The following is a 12810-nucleotide window of genomic DNA, read 5'->3' as shown; positions in this document are numbered from 1 at the left end:
CAGGGTAGCCCCAGAAAAGCAATGAAGTGTGTCCAGTGCCCTAAGCTAGGGGTCAAGGACACCTGAGTTCTAACTCTCCGTTCTGGCTCTGCGACCTTAGACCAGCGCCTCCCTCTGCGCCCCTATTGCCTCCCCACCAGGCTGCCAGGGTGGGGAGGCAAAGTCACAGACCGCAGGCAAGCTGAGTGACTGCAGGCAGCCAAGCCCTCTGTGCCACCCACCCACCCCCTGCTGTTCTTCCCCGCATTGCCTGGGACACACACGAGACTGACACTTTCTCAGGCATGCGTTCCTGGGTCCATCCATAAATGATCAAGTACTCCGCACCTACTGTGTGTCGTGTATAGAAATAAAATACAATTTCCTACCCTCAAGAAACACCGTCTAGGCCGCGCAGTGGTGGCGCACGACTTTTTAATCCCAGCACTTGGAAGGCAGAGGCAGGCAGATCTCTGTAAGTTCGAGGCCAGCCTGGTCCATGGAGCGAGCGAGTTCCAGGACAGCCAGGGCTGTTACACAGAGAAACCCTGTCTTGATAAACCAAAAAAAAAAAAAAAAAAAAAGCACTTCTAACTGGGAAGACATGCAATCCAATCTTTATAATAAGTGTAAGAGTGTGATGAAGGGCAGGCATGGTCACTCTGTGTGTGGTCACTGTGCCATCCTACTGTGACTAGGGTCTTTGACATACAATGACTGTTCTTCCTTACCCATGGGGAACCAAGGCATGTGGAGGGCAAGGAGCGCTTGTGGAGTCTCCTGCCCACACCCACAGAATTACTCCTAAAATTCAGATCTTTCTTGGGAAAAAAAAAAAGTTCATGAAGGGAGGTGACATACATCTGAGGCAGGAGGATCAATACTTTAAGGACAGCCTGGACTACATACCAAAACACTGTCCAAAAAGGCGGGGGAGGTAGGTTGGCCAGGCGGCGGTGGCGCACACCTTTAATCCTAGCAGAGGCAGAGGCAGGCGGATCTCTGTGAGTTCGAAGGCAGCCTGGTCTACAAAGCAAGATCCAGGGCAGTCAAGACTGTTATACAGAGAAAACCCGTCTGGAAAACACCAAAAAGAAAGCGGGGTGGGGGTGGGGGGTGGGGGGTAGTAGGGTGGGGGAGGAGGTGGGGGGTAGTCGGGTGGGGCTGTAGCTCAGGGGTGTAACACTTGTCTAACTGTGGAGCCCTTGTTTGACCCCCAGTCCTGGAGTCCCTTTAGAGCAGGAAGTAGCCTTAAGCAGTTTTGATACCTGGTCTTTGGGGACAGGAAGTAAGCCTCCTCTTGGACCAGGAGACCCACTCCCTACATCCCTACCCTGCCTCTGTCTCAGCTTTCCTATCCCTCCCTTCCCAAGTGAGGACCTGCGACTTTCTGGCCCCTACTGCTTTGAAGTATCAGCCTGAATGACCCTTTTCCAGTCAAAAAGTCCATTCTTTCCCCCACACAGGATGTAGTCTCCAAAAGGGAGAGCTCCCCATCCACACCCATGACACAAGAGGAATCTCTCTTGGTGGCTCCTTCCTGTGGCTCCCACCCACCTCACAGCCAACTCCAGCCCCTCACTCTGGCTCCAGCCTGTCTCGCCATATTCAGACCTCCCTGCACAGACACTGGCCTTATTTAGTAATGATCTTCCTGGTACCCATCCACTGTCTCTACCTCAGGGGACACTGGAAGAGAGACAGTGTCAACTTTGGTCAACTCCAGAACTCCCAAGAGACACCCCCCCCCCCATCTTCTCTGGTCATAGCCAATATCCTTCCCTGGAAGCTCCAGAAAATGGGGGTAGTGGAAGGAGCTGACCGCCTGGTCACCATGGAAACTGGGCCTGTTTCTCTGAAGATAAGCCTAGCTCAGTGGATGGAGGTGGAGAGTAGAACCATCCAAAGGGAACCGAGGACACCAGCCGAGACGGAGGGGCTGAGTGGCCACACCTGGGAAAGGACTGTTCTTAAGGAAAGTCAGGACCCGACCAAACTGCAGCCTGAGTCAAAGCCCAGGGCCATCCGTTCAGATAACACTGCCCCTGGGGTCCTCCCCACCCCGGGAGTGACAGAAAGGCTCTGTCAGAGCAGTGGCGCTGGGGCCGGGGCCGGGGTGGCTCAATGCTGCCCTCATGTGGTCAATAAGGGGGTTGCCACATCTGTTAGGGCTCAGGACCAGTTGGGTTGGAATAGTCATCTTCAAATTGTGAATTAGAAAGGTGGTCCCTGCACTCTCCGGAGTCCTGTGCCCTTGCAGAGTGCGCAGGTTCCACCATCAGTGAGATTTAGATCCTGATAAGAATTTCATTGAAGAAAACGTATAAAACATAGTATTTAAAAAAAAACTGTAGCTAATATAATTGCTTAAATTTTGAGAATGGGAAAAGAGGTTGAAAACTTCTGACCCTAATGTGTTGCTGTTTTGATTGATTGGGGTGTTCGTTTGGGGGTATCATGCTAAGGATCGAACCCAAGGCATTGCGTTTACCAGGGAAGCATTCTACGTTTGAGCTACATTCCTAATAGCTAGATACCTCAGTTCCTGGGCTGTCCTGGCAGGATTCCAATCTACCTTTGCTTAGCATGTCCCCTTGCTGGTCCTCCAGTTGAATGGAGGACAGTGGGTGAGAAGAGGTGCCTCTCTTCTCAATTCTTCCCCCACCCCATCTCCAACTCAGACTGAACCATCTCTGCCCCTCTCCCCGCTGAGTAAGTAGTTGGCTCTACTGGATGACAAGCATTCTAAGTTGCCAGAAACTTTAAAAGATTCGTGTGTTTTTACTTTATGTGTGTGAGTGTTTTGCCTGCACGAGTGTGTGCGTGCCGTGTTCATGCCACGTACCCATGGAGGTCAGAAGAGTGCATCGGATCAGACATCAGATTGCAGGTGGTTCTTAGCCCCCCTGTGGGTGCTGGGAACTGAACCTGGGCCCTTTTCAGGAGCAGCCAGTGTTCTTAACTGCGGGAGCCTCTCTCCAGCCCCACCAGAAACTTTTAGAAGGCTGGATTGTTTTTTTTTCTTGTGGTGATGGTGATGGTAATGGTGAAAATGATAATGACTGTTGGTTATTACTATTACTGTGGTTATTGATCTGTCTCTCACACTAGAGACTATCGGCTATATAAAAACAGCTCCACATATGTTTGCAAATGAGGGAATGGCTAGATGAGTAAGTGAGGTTCCTGGGAAAAGGGCAGAATGGCTCAGTAGCTATCTACCCCAGCTTCCCTTCTCCAGGGCTAGGACTGCAACAAAGCTGCTCCCTTGGTTGGTGAGGACCTTCTAAGGGTATTGCTAGCCCAAGGAAAGAGCAGCAGAAAGCTCCAGCTAAGGGCTTACGGCGGGGGGGGGGGGGGGGTGCTCTCTCCAACCCAGCTATGTCGAGGAAAAGAAGGACAGGGAGAGAAAGATGTTTCATGACTGGGGCTGGGGTGGAGACCTCAACAGTGTCAGGGGCCTCCCCATGCTGGCCCCACTGTGAGGAACTAAACTTCTCTGACTACTGGGGTAGTCAGATACTGTACCCACCAAAGGCAAGTGCACCACCCTGTGAGGAAGAAGAAACCACATGACCACCATGACTTGTTAGACAAGTCTGCCCCAGAAAACCCACTTCTCCAAATCACATCCTCCTGCCAAATCTATGATCTGGGGAGCTGACACAGGAGACTGTCTATAAAGATTCCCCAGGGGAGAGCTGCTTTCCTAAAGATAATGAAGTGTACCCCTCCCTACCCAGACCCCTGGGCACTGATAGTATAAGATGGAGAGGTAAGAGAAATTGAGAAGAAACAGGCAGAGGGTAGGAAGCCAAGCCTCCCCATCTGACTGGTCTTATGTCCACTTGACAGGAGATAGTTGTGTGAAAGGAGGGAACCTCAATTAAAATGCCTCCATAAAATCAACTCTAGGGGGCTGGAGAGGTGGCTCAGAGGTTAAGAGCACTGACTGCTCTTCCGGAGGTCCTGAGTTCAATTCCCAGTAACCACATGGTGGCTCACAACCATCTGTAATGAAATCTGGTGCCCTCTTCCAGTGCAGGGATACATGCAGGCAGAACACTGTATACACAATACATACATAGATAGATAGATAGATAGATAGATAGATAGATAGATAGATAGATAGATAGATAGAGTTCACAACCATCTGTAATGAAATCTGGTGCCTTCTTCCAGCCTGCAGGGATGCAGGCAGAACACTGTATGCATAATAAATAAATAAATAAATAAATGTTTTTTTAAAAGATCAACTGTAAAGCAATTCTTAATTAGTGACTGATGGGGAGGGCCCAGCCCATTCTGGTGGTCCTGGGTTCTATAAGAAAGCAGGCGGAGCAAGCCATGAGAAGCAAGCCGGTAAGCAGCACCCCTGCATGGCCTCTGCATCCACTCCTGTCTCCAGGATCCTGCCCTGTTTGAGTTCCTGTCCCGACTTTCTTCAATGATGAACAGTGATGTGGAAGTGTAAGCTGACGGAAAAAACATTAAAAAGAAAAAAAAAAAAAAGAACCTAATGTGGAAGTGTAAGCTGAATAAACCCTTTCCTCCCCAACTCGGTTTTTGATCATGGTGTTTCCTCAGAGCAATAGAAACTCGAACACACCATCCCACCAACCTATGCAGTCTCCCCACAAAGCAGCGAGTTTGTGCAGAAAACCAAGAAACACACTTTTTAAACGATGAACACAAAGAAATGTGTTCACAAACACATGAAATACACTTTTCAAACGATGAACTCAATGAAAGGAAGACACAGAACTAAAAGAACAAACGAAAGAATGCATGGAATTAATGAATGAACTAAAAAGGAAGAGTGAAATGAATGACGAACGAACGAATGAATGAATGAATGAATGGGCGAAACAATCAACGCAGGAGTGAGTCAAGACTTGGTAACCAGAGACTCCCAGCCTACGCAAGCGGCAGGGGGATTCCGGAGGGGCGGGGCTCTACCCGGAAGCGCCTTTGAGGGGGCGGGGCTGTGGGCGTGGTGGCTGTCCGCCCCTTTGGGCCCGGGGGCGGGGCAAGAGAGAAGACTGGACTAGGGACCGTTCAGCTGCCCAAAGCATCCGCTGCGGTGGACCTGGCCGGAGCCCCGGACCTCTCGCGCTTCGTGTCCGTTCCTAGCGCCTGCACAGCGGGTAATGAGACCGCTCGGAGAGGGACTCTGGTTCTGCTAAGCGGACCCGCAAACCCGGAAAAGCGCGCAGCACATCTCAGAGTTAGACCCCGCTGGACCCCGGACGCCCGGGCTGGCGCGGCCGGCATGTCGGATGCGCGGAAGGGGCCGGACGAGGCGGACGACGGCCAGTGCGACTCCGGCATAGAGTCGCTGCGCTCTCTGCGCTCCTTGCCCGAGCCTGCTGCGTCCCCAGGCTCCGGACCATCGCACAGAGGCTGTCCACAGCCCTGGAGCCATCCTCCAGAGACCCACAAGGAACCAGGGGAGAAAGAAGATGCAGATGGAGAGCGGGCGGACTCCACCTATGCTTCCTCCTCTCTCACTGAGTCCTTGCCCTTGCTGGGGAGACCTGAAGTGGAGGACCCGGCCCCAGACTCACCACTGCCCCACACGGAGGTACTGAGCCCTCAGCAACTCGAAGCGCTCACATACATCTCTGAGGACGGAGACACGTGAGTAAACTGGATAGGCTGAGACAAGATGCTCACAGTCAGAGCCTCCACAGGGGTGGCTGAGCATCCCACCACCGTCATCACCAGAGAGGATAGACCCTCAGAGCACCCTCCCTGGAAGGGCCAGCCCTCTTCTCCAAACTCCAAACTTAACTCGTAGCCTACTTTTTAAGCTGTAGTCAGGTTCAGCCCAAAAGACCAGACACCATCTCCCTCTTTGGGGAGTGGGCAGAGCTAGCAGGGCCCTTGGGACCTAGAACGCCCAGCTAGAATCTTAAAAATCTACCAGTGACCCACCCCTGGGAAGAGAAATTCCCCACAACCAATTCAGTTTTTGTTTTTCTTCTTGGGAGAGGGGATGTCCCTGTTTGCTCAATATTTGAGATCCCAGTGCCTGGCTTCACAACGCCCTATCCCAAGGAACAAAAGACAACACCAGGTTACAGGTGCCATTTGAACCCAGGAAGTTGAGTTAAGGGTGCTCCCAGGTTGCCTGTTTGGAATTGGTCCCAAAAGACGGGTGAGTAGACTGAGAATTCTTGCCCCAACAAACAGGATAGGCAGCTGGCTGCCCCAGCTCACTTCCTCCTCCTCTGAGAAAAGGGAAGTGATGGCTATGGCTTGGTGTCAGCCTCCCCAACACCCTGCACCTCCTGAGCTCCCCAAATTCTCCTCCCTGTCCTGTCTTCCTTTTCCTTTTCCTCCCCTAGGCCCAGCTGGAGTCAGGTGTAGCTGGACTGAAGCAATCAAGTGTAGCCAGTATGGGAATGGCCTTAGGTAGAAGAACGTGCTAGCAGAGGGAGTGACTGGGCTTTGGAGATGATAGACAGAAGAGGGGCAGTTGGAGTCCCAGATGAGAGATGCTGGAATGCAGGGGGTACCTGTTTCGACCTGCTTGTTGGAGATGTGGGGGTCTCGGGTGGGTATTGGCAAAGATAGTCTCCACCCTGTGTGTGGGAGAGAGCAGGTTAGGTTTTCGTACTTTGTCCCTGGGTCGCAAACCCTTAGCCCAGGACCTCAGAGTTTGGGGAGGAGCTCCATGCACTACTTCTCCTACCCTCCCTTGTGGGCCTCGGAGCTCCAGCCTTGGCCCTCTGGTTAGAGACAGGTGCCGTCTGTATGCAGAGAAGCATCGGGCCCCCCACCCCCACCCCCAGCAGAGCTCTTTCCTCCTTTGGAGGTGGCTGGACTGTGGAAAGTGTGGAAGTGGGAAAGGAGCGGGGAGGAGGGGAGGCTGAGGGGGAGAGGGAGGTGGCTGCAGGGAATGTGACCCAGAGAGCAGGCCCTGGCCGAGGGGATTTCCAGAGTGGTTCCTCCCTCCCTCGTCACTCTCTCCTGGCCTTCTCTACCGCCTGCCTACCGCCAAAGCTTGCCCCTCTTCCTCCTGAGTGTCCCCCTCCCTAGCCCAGACAGGCCTTTAGCCAAGTTGCCCCCAGGCAGCTGTCCAGGTCTAGACCGTTGAACCCTGGCTTTCATTCTCCCCACCTGCTGTGGGGAAACCCCAAGACTGGAACTTCCCATCCCAGATGCCCCAGTTACTCCTGTCACCCCCTGGCCATCAAACACATTCCCTGCACTGCACCCAGCTCCCCTCAGAGCTGTACTTAGGAGAGGGTTTCTGACCAGGCCCCCGCCGCCGGCGGCCTGTGCAGGATGAGGAATGGCCCTTTGACTCATGGGTAGGGCAGCAGATCAAGATGCCGTGCATGTCCTCTTCCCTCCCTGGGAATGTGTGACATTGAGTTGCTGGGGGGAACCCCACATCTGCCTCCTCCTCCTCCTGAACTCCCCGTTGTGGGGAGGTGGGTAACTCAGCCCTGGAAACCCCCTCCGAGTGCCTCCAGCAGCTTTCAGTTTAGCTGCAGCCGGCCTGGCAAGGCCCCGGGGGCAGAAGGAAGCTGGGTGTGGGCAAGCTGGCCAGGAAGGCTGTTACCCCGTCAGCACCCTGCCCCCATGCCCACCCAGCCAAGGCCCTCCACAGGTCTAGCCATCAGATCTTGGTGCTCCCACATCCAGAATCCTGGCTTCCTGTGCCAACCCCTGACTTCCTGGCCCAAACTCTCACTTCCTGCACCGACTTGGTTGTGGGTGGCTCGTTAGAGGTTGGTGCGTTCATTCTAACCCCAAGCCCCCGGCACGCCCTCTCTGCCCGGGGCCCTGACCCTAGCCCTCTCCTCCCCCAGGCTGCTCCACTTGGCCGTGATTCACGAAGCCCCGGCAGTGCTGTTCTGTTGCCTGGCTTTCCTGCCCCAGGAAGTCCTGGACATTCAGAACAACCTTTACCAGGTGAGTAGAGAGAGAAAGCTGTGTCCAGATACCTGTCTGTAACCTGGTCACCAAATCCAGCAGCCACAACCAGAGGCCATAGGAAGCCATCTGCCAGACAGAGCCAGCAGCTGCGTCACAGAGACAGACGAGGGAGATGCGGCCTCTGCCCACGCACGAGGTGCTCGCAGCCCCGCCACCAGCACCGAATTGTACAGCATGAAAACAGTTGTACTGAAGATCACAGCAGCTTCAGTGGGGGCTGGTGTCTTTGAGGGACAGGCAAAGAAGGCCACATAAGAGTTGCCATCTTAACTGAGCCTTAAAGGAGGGAGCAAGTGGTGAGAGAGAGACTGTCCTGACCTGTCCTCTCCTCACCCGTCCCCTGCAGACCAGCCCCTGAGGACAACACAGATGTCTCCAGAGGATGAGGGACTTAGAGCAGAGGGCTCTGTTTCCCTTATCCTGCTACCAGAATTGGAGTCCCAAGCACTTGGGGGGAGGTCCTTGGGAGTAATTTCATGGAAAATCCAACTCTGGCTTTTACAGCTACTTTCAGAGACGATACTAGGACTTAAAGGTGGTTGTGCCCCATCCCCAAACATGTTCTCAGAGACAGGAGCCTGCTGCAGTGGCCCTGTGACCCTGTGACCCTCTGTGCCTGCAGACAGCACTCCATCTGGCCGTGCACCTGGACCAGCCCGATATCGTCCGGGCGCTGGTGCTGAAGGGAGCCAGCCGAATACTCCAGGACCAGCATGGTGATACAGCCCTGCATGTAGCCTGCCGGCGCCAGAATCTGGCCTGCGCCTGCTGCCTGCTGAAGGAGCAGCCAGAGCCAGGAAGGGAGCCCTCTCACCCCCTGGACCTCCAGCTGAAGAACTGGCAAGGTGCAAGTAGCCCCAGGGCCTGGGGGGCACCTTGGGGTAGCCGGGCCCGTGACAGGAAAGGGAGGTGCCTGCCTGCAGCTCCCCCCCCCCCAAGACACTTTGAGCACTCAATTCAGCCTTACTAAAGGGCTGAGGGAATGATTTGTTTGAGAATGTACCCAGTGCCTGCAGTGTGACGAGCAGACATCTAAATCTTGCCCTAGAGATATTTAATTCAGTAGCAATTGGATGAACAAAGGAACTCCCTTTCTGTGGGCCACACATGGTCGTAGGGGCAGGGCCTACATCTGTGAGCAAAACTAAGGAAGAGGGAGGCAGGTGATAGCTCTACAAAGTGGATTCTGTGTGGGCATTGTAGAGGAGCAGAGGGCGAGCTGGGAGGTGGCGGGGTTGGGGTGATTTGTTTTTTGGTAGGGAGGTCAGGGAAGTCCTCCGAGTCAGGAATCTTAGAACAGAACAGACTTGAAAGTGAGAGAGGATGTAAGTTTCAGTCTAGGCCTCTATTACAGGCAGGCTTGAGAAAGGAAGGAGGTTCTAGACCAGAAGGGAAATCGCGAAATCAAGTAAAATAAAAGCCATGGGGCGAATAGGAAGAAATGGTCCCCGGGTAGAGACTGGGCCCGGGAGGATCCCCAGGCAGGTAAAAGTCTAGAGTTAGCGGGGGTGGGGTATCTGTTGGAAGGATGTGTGCATTTGGGGCTGTCACTCGGCAGCCTGATCCTTGAAGCATGAAAGTTTCAATAACATGACTGAAAAAATGGAAACTTTGAGTTCCTTTCCTCTCAGACTTCTGAGGGGGTTTTGGGGAGGTTGTATTTTAACAGTCCTGTGATTAGAGGCATTGAGTAGGCAGAGTCCCAGGAGGCTAAAGGGTTGGGTAGGCCCTGGAGAAAAGGACCAGTAGACACCCAACAGCATCTCCGCCTACTCCACCTCAGGTCTGGCCTGTCTCCACATCGCCACATTGCAGAGAAACCAAGCACTCATAGAACTGCTGCTTCAGAATGGAGCCGACATTGACGCACAGGTGAGGCTGCCCATCAGGGCGCCACCTGGCCCACCACCCGCCCCCACCTGCTCTAACTGCAGGTCCCCTGTTAGTGTTAAACATGTTGACCCCCCATCTGCAGAGCTCAGGCTCAGCATATTACCTCCTAACATTCCAGCTGACACCCCTGTTCCTCTCCAGGAGGCCACCAGTGGAAAGACTGCCCTGCACCTGGCCGTGGAAACCCAGGAGCGCAGCCTGGTACAGTTCCTGCTCCGGGCTGGTGCCCGGGTGGATGCCCGCATGCTCAATGGGTGCACACCTCTGCACCTGGCAGCTGGCCGGGGCCTCAACAGTATCTCCTCCGCTCTTTGTGAGGCTGGTGCCGACTCCCTGCTGCTGAATGTAGAAGATGAGACACCCCAGGACCTGGCTGAGGATGTAAGACACATACGCTCTGCCTTGCAGGGCCTCCTACCCATAACAGAGTTAGGCTCTTTCCTTAGGCGAAGGACTCCAGCCAGGTAACAGTGCTGGGGTCAGGTAGGGGATGTAGCAGTTGACAGAGTGCTGGCCTAGCATGTAAGAGGCCCTGGGTTCAATGCCCAGCACCACATACAGTGGCATATACCTGCAATTCCAGCACTTGGGAAATGGGGTGTGGGGGGGGAGGATCAAATGCTGAAGGTCCTTCATCTATATAGCAACTTCAAGGCCAGCCTAAGCTACATGAGTTCCTACCTCAACCCCTCTCCTCCCCGAAAGTGCTAGGGCAGAACAGGACTGCTTCTTAACAACTGTGACATCTTGGGCTGTATCTGCCCCTCAGCCAGTTCTCTAAACTGGTCAGGCCCAAACATGGACTCTCACAGGAGTGAATCGGTGAGCAGCTAGATGGAGTATAAAGAGCTATACCTCAGCACCTATCTGCACTCAACTTCAGCAAATGTCCACAGCACACAAATCTATACCTGCTCCAGGTCTTATATTTTTTTTTTCTTTTTTTTTTTTTCTTTTTTTGCTTTTCAAGACAGGGTTTCTCTGTGTAGCCCTGGCTGTCCTGGAACTGGCTTTGTAGACCAGGCTGGCCTCGAACTCAGAGATCCACCTGCCTCTCCTTCCCAAGTACTGGGATTAAAGGCATGCACTGCCACCACCCAGCAAAACTCACATTTTCTATACATAAAAAAATATTCAGAGCCTGGTGGTGGTGGCACATACCTTTAGTCCCAGCACTGGGGAGACAGAGGCAGACGGATCTCTGTGAGTTCGAGGCCAGCCTGTACTACAGAGTGAGATCCAGGACAGGCACTAAAACTACACAGAGAAACCCTGTCTTGAAAAAAAAAAAAATCAGCCAGGTTTGCTGGCACATGCCTTTCATCCCAGCACTTGAGAGGCAAAGGCAGGTAGAGGTCTGTGAGTTTGAGGCCAGTCTGGTCTACAGAGTGAGTTACAGGACAGGCACCAAAACTACACAGAGAAACTCTCTCAAAAACAAAGAAACAAACAAAAATATTCAAAATATATAATGCATGCCCTTCCCCACCCCCCAACAACTCCAACAAAGGTTAGTCCAATGGACTGGGTCAGCTCTAAGCCACTCCTGGCTCTGATACTCTGCATGATTTATTTTAGAGCTTGTCTAAAGCTTTGGGCCTCTGCCATGCCCGGGTCACTCACTATCTGGGAAGTTAGTATTGACCGAGTTCCTCCAGGTCCCCTACTGCCCTCTCTCCTAACATTAACTCTGTTTCCCTCCATTATCTTTCTCAGCTCCTTTCTTATTTGCCCTTTGATGACCTGAAAATCTCCGGGAAGCCACTGCTGTGTACTGACTGAAGTCTGGACGGGGGTTCCACCCCTTCACACCTGGAAGCTGGAGCCACAGCTGCTGCAGCTGGGGCCCAAGCAACGCGCCCCTCTGCTGAGGCCGGAGCCTGGGGCTAGTGTAGTCCTAAAATGAGAGGAAGGATTGCAAATGAGGAAGAACCACTCTGGAAGGAAGAGCTTCCCAGGTGGTCAGGATGGAGAGTCTTGAAAGACCCTCCAACCCCAGGTATCCCGAGTGAAGCCTGCTTGCTCCTGTGGAAGATGGCACAGGCTGAAGTTGCCAACCATCAGGAAAAGAGGGATGAGCAAACGGGACCCTGAGGGGTCTTGCCTAAAACTCCTTTGTGAGTGAGCTTGGGACTGGGGGTTGAACCTGGCGCCCCCAGTTGGTAGGCAAGCTTACTATGATGTAGCTCTATCCCCAAGCCTCTCTTTACTTTGAATTTTGTGGCGGGTCTCACGGAGTGGCCTGAGATGGCCTGGAACTCACTCTATAGCAAGCAGTCCTTGTACTAGGATCCTTCTGTCTCAGGCTCCCGAGTAGCTGGGAATATAGGTTTGGTGGCAGTGAGCCTGGGAAAACACACTTATCTAAAGACTTCATGCATAAGGCTCCCAACTGAGCCTTTGGGAAGGGATAATTCTGTAACATGACACTAAGAGAGAGACTTTAAAAAAAAAAATGTTTCCCTTCTGCAGTTGTATTCGTAAGCAGACCTGACCTGTGATCCTGAGGTCAAGGCAGAGAGAAGGAAACTGGCCCCTGAGCAAGGGGAGTTAGAGCCTTGCTGGGTAGGGTAGGAGAACTGAGAGTTCTCAGGCCTGTTTCCTGCCAGCACAGACACATCTCCTTCATGTGGCACTGCCCAGGAATGGAGAGTGAGAAGGAGGAATATGGAGCCGTGTCCCTGAAGAAGCCTGGGGACGTAGAGGACAAGAGAACTACAGCTCTACTTTTCTTCCCTTAGATGCCACACTGAGGGCGCTGCTAGGTCAGGCCCATGACTGCCATGAAGAACAAGAGGAAATAAGCCAACATAGTTTCTGATGCTTAGCGCTTATAAACTCTAAGCAAGTGCATCCTGTGAGTGAGACAGCTATTAAAATTATAAACAACTAAATACATGGTCATAAGTTGCAACGGGTGCTGGGAAGGAAAAACTAGCAAGAACGGGTCAATGGAGTGGGTGGAGAATCATTCTCTGGGTGGCGGAG

General features: G+C 53.1%; 1 protein-coding gene across 1 annotated transcript; it reads left to right on the top strand.

The window, feature by feature from the left end:
• Positions 1-4936: 4936 nt before the first annotated feature.
• On the top strand, positions 4937-12716 carry Nfkbie (NFKB inhibitor epsilon). The gene is made up of 6 exons (XM_006984978.4): positions 4937-5619; positions 7803-7905; positions 8552-8774; positions 9713-9801; positions 9964-10203; positions 11539-12716. The coding sequence occupies exons 1-6, from the start codon at positions 5252-5254 to the stop codon at positions 11602-11604; spliced, it is 1089 nt and encodes a 362-aa protein (XP_006985040.1). The 5' UTR covers positions 4937-5251; the 3' UTR covers positions 11605-12716.
• Positions 12717-12810: the final 94 nt, after the last annotated feature.

Source organism: Peromyscus maniculatus, chromosome 21, assembly GCF_049852395.1.
Source record: "Peromyscus maniculatus bairdii isolate BWxNUB_F1_BW_parent chromosome 21, HU_Pman_BW_mat_3.1, whole genome shotgun sequence".
Classification (NCBI taxonomy): domain Eukaryota; kingdom Metazoa; phylum Chordata; class Mammalia; order Rodentia; family Cricetidae; genus Peromyscus; species Peromyscus maniculatus.
Note: the sequence above shows the minus strand (reverse complement) of the source record. Positions and strands in the feature narration are given on the sequence as shown.

Excerpts from the sequence above, each read along its gene's own strand:
- Nfkbie (XM_006984978.4), top strand. The coding sequence starts at position 5,252 with ATGTCGGATGCGCGGAAGGGGCCGGACGAGGCGGACGACGGCCAGTGC. Across the intron at positions 7,906-8,551 it reads TTCAGAACAACCTTTACCAG|ACAGCACTCCATCTGGCCGT; the intron begins GTGAGTAGAGAG and ends CTGTGCCTGCAG. Across the intron at positions 9,802-9,963 it reads GAGCCGACATTGACGCACAG|GAGGCCACCAGTGGAAAGAC; the intron begins GTGAGGCTGCCC and ends GTTCCTCTCCAG.